The sequence below is a fragment of the Castor canadensis genome, chromosome X (genome assembly GCF_047511655.1).
Source record: "Castor canadensis chromosome X, mCasCan1.hap1v2, whole genome shotgun sequence".
In the NCBI taxonomy this organism is placed as follows: domain Eukaryota; kingdom Metazoa; phylum Chordata; class Mammalia; order Rodentia; family Castoridae; genus Castor; species Castor canadensis.
Genome location: NC_133405.1, coordinates 127,722,286 through 127,729,898, shown reverse-complemented (window position 1 = coordinate 127,729,898; position 7,613 = coordinate 127,722,286). Strand labels below are relative to the sequence as shown.

Genomic DNA, 7,613 nt, shown 5'->3' with positions numbered 1-7,613 from the left:
ACTTTTAACTTGCAAGATTTGCAATCACTGAGAACCAAGTTCTCATCGCCCTTGAAAAAGGGCCCCTTTCCTACTAAACCTGAAGTGGGGGGAGGGAGGAAGGTACTTTTTTTGATTGTTTTGTGAGGCAGGGTCTTACTATGTAGCCCAGGCCAACTCAAAATCCTCCTGCCTCAGCCTCCCGAGTGCTGGGATTACAGGAATGCACTATCACACCCGGCTAAGGTACTTTTTCTTTTAGACATTTGTTTTAGGATGTAGAAGGTCCACTCATAGAATTAAACACACTCAAGAACTATGTGAACCGGAAAGGGCCTTGAATACTTGAAATTTACCTCCCTGGCCTGTCCCTGGCCCCTTGCCACATTTTTACAAATTCAAAAAAAGGCCTAGAGGGTAAGTGACTTGCTCAAGGCCATACATTTTCCTAATTCTCCTTTTAAGGGGTATAGGGCAATATCTCCCAATAAGCCTGAAGAGCTTAGATCTCTAAACACAGATCATTTACAGCTCTACAAGCCAGAGTTTGGGCCAGTCATGCCAGTTAAAGAATGCAAATTTTATAAATGACAGAATACTGCAACCAATTAGTGCAAACAAACATTTATTGTGAAATATTCATCCTACCCTTTATTAGGTATTACATCATCAAAGCACTTTGTGGCAATGAAAATAGCTTTTTACCCCTCTGATTCACCCAATATTCCATTAAAGCTGCAAAAAATGTGCAATCTGCTTGAAAAATAGGTTGCTCTTATTTACTCATTTGTGAAAAGTCAAAAATTAAAAAAGAAAATGGTACTAGCTTACAGGGCCTCTACAGCCAATTTGCCTTTCCACTTCCCACGAACTCTCCAACAGAATTAACAAAGATAATTTGTTTTAAATGCCTTTTTAAAAAACCAATGCACCTTTCCCCATGTTATAATCATAAAAACTTTTAAAAGCTATTATTTACTTTCTTGGAAAAAAGGTGGCCAGCCGTTGTTTTTTGATTGGGAGCATGTGTATTTCCTGGGAGTTTACTTTCTTTAACTTTATGCCCCGGTTTTTGACAGGTTTCCTGAGGGGCTCTGCGCTTCCCATGGATTCTTCTCCGTGGCTGTTGACGTCATAGCCCTGAAGCACAGAGTCTTCTCTTTTGAAGGAGAAGTTTTTGGTAGACACCCCTGAGAGGCCTTTGATCTTGCCACAGAAGATGGTAGGCACAGCATCTTCAACTGAGACGATGACCTTGGCCGCCTGGGACTCGCTTACAACCTCAATGTTATTTTCAGACTTGACCTCGTCGCTGGGGGTGCTGGGCTGGCTGACCATCTCAGTGGCATTGCTGCTGTTGATGTGGTTATCCAACATGGCTGAGGCCTCATGGGGTGTGGCAGGGGCAAAGGGCATTTCCATGCCACTGGGAAGTTTCTCCATCACGGTGTGACCTGGGCTGTCTGCTGACCCACTGCTGTCATACACTGTCTCAGGGGGAGGCTCAGACTTCCGGTGGGCTGTCAGTGACAGGTCTAGAGCTGCATCCTCTTGGAAGATAGGGGGACTGGCTTGGCCAGCCTTGAGCCAGGGCACTGACTTCATGGAGAGATCCAGAGCCTCATTGTCGCTCCCCATCTTGATGACCGAGTGGCGGCTGAGCTGAAAGTACTCCTTCGGCTGAAGGATGTCTAAGGGCTTCAGTTCATCCTTTTCCAGAGGGGTCTGGGTGCCTTTAAAGGAGTGCAGGCTGAAGGAAGATGGCGGCTTGGGGAAACTGGGGCTGAACTTGGATTCAGAACTCTGAGGCACCGGGATGGGGATGGGAATGGGGACCGGCACTGGCAAAGGGACAATCACAGGGTAGGGCACCAAGAGGGTGGCTGGTGGGACCAGTGGGGACAAGGGGGAGTTAAAGGGCTGGGGGGGCACCGGGGCATAGCCAGGAGGAGGCTGACAGGGTGGGGGGGCGAGAGAGCCCTGGGAGGGGAATAAATTCTGGAGCACAGCTTCAAACGGCAATGTGGGCTCCTGTGGCTGGCTGGGGATCCTCAAGTCCAGGAGCTGGGGCTGGGCCTCGGGGTCCTCAGCCCCCTGGAAGAGGTTGTTGTGGATAGCACTGGAGGAGCATGGGGCTTCCTGTGGCAGGACCAGAGGGGAGTTGAGGTGCTGGAAAACGTGCTGCTCTAACACCACTGGCAGCTGCACAGGGCCCTGCGTGGTCATGACGTATGTGGTATTGCCATTGGGGTTGAGCTCTGGTGCAGAGCTTCCCTCCACCTGCATGTGAATGGGCATCACCACTGGACTCTCTCCAAGGCACAGGGGCTGCAGCACAGTGGCTGCCACCTTCAGAGCCATGCCACTCTGGGACTCAGCAGGGGGGTTCAGAATGGATGGGGCTGGCACAGTCACCAGGGCCTTCTTTACCAGGTCAGTAGAGTTGATGTTCCAGGCCTCGGTGGTGATCAGCTGGGCCATGCCATTCTCCAGTCTGTTATTGGCCAAGGCGGGTGGGGAGTCGGTCATGTCCATGGAGAGGTTCTGGGACTGCACGTCTTCCATCACTCAGCTCTGATGCCACTTGGCCTGCAACACAGAACAACAACACCAATCCTCCTTAACAGGCTAATCATAATTGTCTTCGGTGCTCTCTCCGCTCTAGAAAGTTGTTGACCAAGGAGCACAACTGAGCTCCCTATGTATACCTCTGCATTACAGCTATTTCCTAACATACACAAACACACCCATATGATCAGCTGTGCTTGGAGAGCCCCAATTCAGCAGGCAATTAAGTTAAAACACAGATGATGTAATCTCTCAATAGCCAAGTGATAGTAAATGGTATTTTAAAGCCTACTACTCAGCTTATATGTTTAGCCTTCAACAAAAACAAAGTTTCATTCCACATTGCTATGTCAGACACTAAGATATGCAGAGAACTGACTGCTTCAAACTCAAACAATCAGCGAAGACATACTTTCCCTGAAGGAAAAATAAAACCTTGTCACATTTGAATATTCTATGAATATGGAATGGGGCATTAAAAGCTCTGTGTCACAATAATTATGGAATTATTTATAAATCATGGAAAATTTCAGAAAGCATTTCAAAAACTCTTTGTAGCAATAATTCTTCCAAACGGATTTGACAATCAAAACAGTGCATTTACACTAGGGTTACAGTTGTCCCACTGTCTCCCTCTGACCAATGACATCCTCTTGCTTCTTGATGACAGGAAAATCCACTTCCTAGAGCAAGGTGAATATGGGATGGCTTGCATGAATGGTCATTTGGTCCAGCATCACTTTCCCAATCAGCACATCTGTCTGACCTGTGGTCTATCCCAACATCTAGCTGCCAAGATGTTGATGAGTCTACGGTTGGGGAAATGGAACACTTACGGGAAGCAAAACTCCCTCAAGGTGAAAGGCATTTTCTTGATGTCTGAGGCACCTCCCAAAGACTCCTGACCACCTCCTGTGAGGCCAAAGGAGCCCAGCGCGTGTGCTTCCTGGAGGAAGCAGGGCTGCAGCTGTGATATGGCTCTCCATGGAAACGCGTCCATATTTAGCCTTGTTGCCATGGAGAAGGCAGGCACCATGTCTAACTCAGGGATCTGTGCAGCCCTGGAGTCTGGATGGGCTCAATAATAATTCAATAAATCCTCAGTTTCACTGGGCAGGCCTGGGGCAATTCAGATTCTTGACCTCACCTGTCTCTCTAGTATAGACTATTTCTGTGGTCATCTTGTGCTCCTCTCTTCACCCCCAAATTGCCAACACAACCTCCCAAACAAGAAGGAGAGGTGGCCCAGCACGCCATGGGATTAGAAATAAACAAACGATGTCTTACTCCAGGGAGGCAGCTTTAACAAATGAGCAACTCCATGATATATCCATGCAATGGAAACGTGTCAAATGCACAGAACAAGGAGGGTGGGGGAAGGGAAAAATGCTGTGCAAACAACTTTGTGGAGAGCGACTGGTGGGCCATGCTCTTGGCAGAGTGCACTGTAGTGCCTCTGAGGGAGGTCTCCAGAGTCTGTGTTCCCTGTAGGCAGGTGCCCTCTGGAAATCCAATATGCTGGCCAGTCTTCCCCTTAGGACTTAATTGGGAGGTGGCCAGCCTCCCAAAAAGCTGAGATTTGCCCCAGCTGAAAGGCCTGCCTTTTTTTTTTTTTTTGGTACTGGGGTTTGAACTCAAGACTTCATGTTTGGTAGGTAGGCACTCTACAGCTTGAGCCATGCCTCCAGCCCTTTTTTGCTCTGGTTATTTCAGAGATAGGGTATCGCTTTTTACCCAGGCCACCCTGGACTGGGATCCTCCTATTTTAAGCTTCCCGAAGAAGCTGAGATGATAGGTGGGTACCATTATGCCCAGGTTTTTTTCCAGTGAGATGGGGTCTTGCACCACCACCACCACCACCACCATCCCTGGCTGGCCTGGAACCAGGAGCCTCCTCATCTCAGCCTCCCAAGTAGCTAGGATTACAAGCGTGAGCAACCAGCACCCAGGTAAGGGCCTGTTTTTTCATGAAATGAGTGCTCCTCGATTCAGCCCCCAATTCATTTGCTAAGTGCCTACTGCGTGCTGGAAACTTTTCTGAAGTCTAGAGTTAAAGCCGTGATCAAGAGAGGCGAGGTCCCTACTTTCATGTAGATTATAATTTAGCGAAGGCACAGGTCTTTGATCAGATTTATAGCATGAGAAGGCATCAAAGACATGAGGAGAGGTAGCAAGAGCAGCAAGACAAATCCTCGTGACACTGGCATGCAACCCTTAAAGGCCCTGAGAACAGGTATGACCTGTCCCTTACAGTGGCCAGAACCCTCAGGGTGGGGATGAGAAAAAGCTGGAAGGAAGCTGGGGTGGGACTAATGAGGTCAAGGACAGCAATGGCCAGAAAAGCCACCTTTGGCCACCCATCCAAGGGAAATTCTCATGGTTAGAGACAAGTCCGAAGAAGTCAAGTCATGTTCTGTGCCACTTTTGGGTTTCCTGTGGGGTTAGGATGATCCAGCCATGAGAGTGCTCTCTGAGGACGGCTGCATCTGCCTGCCCTTCCAGACCTTCCCTCAACCCCTCCCAAAGGAGAGAGGGCCACCCTTCTGGATGCCTCCCCCACCTGCTCCTTGCACACACCTTCAGCTCAAGTGCCAGTCCTCATTGGTTCGTGGGAAACCTCCCTGCCCTCCCTCCCTAGCCTTGATCTAGCCCTGCTAATTCCCCCAGAACTCTCGAGCTCAGAGTGTGAGGAGGGGACCTTGACAGGACAGGGTGTCTCCTATAGGTCTCTGCTCCTCCCACAGATGGCAAAAGCTGAAACGCACTGAGCATTTGAGCTGTGTCACGCCTTCTGCTGGGAACTTCCTCTACACTACCTCACTAAAGCCTCAGAATGACCCCACCAGAGGAGAAGGGCAATTACGCCCATTTTGTTGATGGGGAAGCTGATTCCCCAGGGAAGTTAAATAACTAGCTTAATGGTACACTGAGGCTGGGGTTCGAGTTCAGGGCCAATCCCAGGTGCCCTTTCTGCTATGGGAGCTGTGAGGGTTGCACTTGACCATGTATTTTGTTTCCTGCCAAGAGTAGGGCCCCACAGCCTCCCCTTCAACACAGAGTGCATGTGTCTGCAAGGCTTGCAAGAATAGCACTTGAACATAGATTTCTTCATGGTAGAGGCCAGGCCCTTTCTAGTAATTCATGGAACTGTTGCTCATTCTTTGTTTCTCCACCAGGGCCCTCCTCTGTCCCTCTCTTTGCTGAAGTTCCTGTCCTTGAGGTATGCAGCCTGACACAGCTATGGTTGTCTTACTAGATAGCTAAGGAGGGTGGGGGAACATCCTCTCAATTGACCTCTAGATACTTACTGGTCTCCCCCCAATCTGTCTTCCCCAGACAGAAGTCACGTGCATGACAGGGAGGCCTCCTGCTCTCCTGCTGAGGCCTCCCTGTCTCTGGGAACAGGGCCTAGGCCCAATGGGATACAGGCTAGGCCAGGGTACAGGTGGAAGGAAGCAGAGTGCAGTACCTTAGGGGCAAAGGGAAAAGAAGCCTTCCTCCTTCTCTGCCACCCTGACAGCCCTTAGCACAGGTGGCCTGTGAGCATCTCCAGCTGCTTCTCTGAAGAGTCACTGGCCTGCTAAGACAGGCTTGTGTTCTTTCCCTTGGTCTCTACCAGGTAGTGCACTGTCTCTGGGGATCCAGAAATATGAGTTCTGCTTTTGTCATACACCCACATTCCAGAAAGGCTCTGCTCTTTCCCTCTTCCTCTCAGCACCTCGACCCGACCCCAATCCCGATCCCCCCCTCGTGTTCCACATGCCAGCACTCCCTCCAGCTGTGTGTCAGTCAGCAGCCGAGGGATCCGGGTACAGCCAGTGTGGCACAGTGGGTATCACCGTTGCAGGAGTCAGTACGGGAAGCCATATCTGTGCTTTGAGAAGAAAAAGCAGCCGGTGAGTCGAGGGTTCAAAGAGCAAGTTTCTGTCCCTGAAGATGAGCACAGAAGACTGGAAAGAAGGTAGAAACCTGGCCTCCCCACCCAAATAAGCTACTGATTGGTGTGGGCAGAGGGTGGGTTGGGGACCTCTTCAAATCAAGGAGCATCACAGCAGCCACCAACTAATGCTCAAGCAGAGAGGGCAAGAATTTCTTCAGTGATTGCAGGGAACTTTTAATTTGGGTTTTATTTTTTTTTGGCAGTACTGGGATTTGAACTCAGGGCCTCATGCTTGCTAGGCAGGCGTTGTACCATTTGAGCCACTCCACCAGCCCTTTGTTTGGGTTTTATAGAACATTATTTTCAAATAGATTTAAATTAGGTCACTTAGCCATTCCACCTGTGCCTGTTATCATTCTGTATGTATGGGGGACTGGAGGGAGAGGGAGGGGTTAGTTACAGATGGTAGTGTGGCCCAGTGGAAAGTGGGCAATCTAGATCAGTAGGTTACTGGAGGTCCTCATTCTCCTGGCCCTCAGTGTAACCTATGTGTCCCCAGATGGAGACTTGGGAGGAAAGTCTCAGGGCCTAGGGCAGATGGGGGGGCAGATATCTGGAATAGTAGCTGGGCTTGGAGACTTGTGGTGTACAGAACTATTATCTGAGCCCTTCATCTAATTATTACAATGATCTAATTATACCAGGGGCTGGTTCTTCCTAGGTTCTGCCCCCGTGCCTGGGTCCTTTCTGGCCTCTCTCTTCTCCGAGCCAATTCCTGCTCATCTGGCAGGCTCTGGGGGGGCTCAATCCCAAAGCTGCTTCCTCTGATACTTCCAACTCTCACTAAACTCCTTCAGAACCCCGACTTAACCTTGTCTAGTCCTTTCCCTGCCCCCTCCCATACTGGGATGACTCATTTACTTGTTTCGCAGGAGCACGGGGACTGTCTCCATGACTGAATATGGGAATATTTTCTGGATGAATTGGTGCATGAAATGAATACCTAAGCCTTCCCGAGTCTGGGGACCTTCTCATCCTCTGCTCACAGACTCACCATCTATAGAATCCTGGCATATCAAGGTGGGCAGGGGCGATAAAGCTTACAGTAGTGCCTTTAACCTACTCCTGACCCTTCTGACAGATGAGGAAACTGTGACCCAGGAAGGCTAAAACTCACCCAAGGCCA

At 49.7% G+C, this 7,613-nt stretch overlaps 1 protein-coding gene across 3 annotated transcripts in view; it reads right to left on the bottom strand.

The window, feature by feature from the left end:
- Positions 1-587: 587 nt before the first annotated feature.
- Positions 588-7,613, bottom strand: part of Rai2 (retinoic acid induced 2) — a 58,919-nt gene continuing 51,893 nt past the window's right edge. For all 3 annotated transcript variants that reach the window (XM_020186517.2, XM_074063563.1, XM_020186516.2), the window contains one exon: positions 588-2,568. In XM_020186517.2, the coding sequence (XP_020042106.2) occupies positions 955-2,544 (1,590 nt within the window). In that variant the 5' untranslated portion in view covers positions 2,545-2,568 and the 3' untranslated portion in view covers positions 588-954. The remainder of the gene's footprint in view (positions 2,569-7,613) is intronic.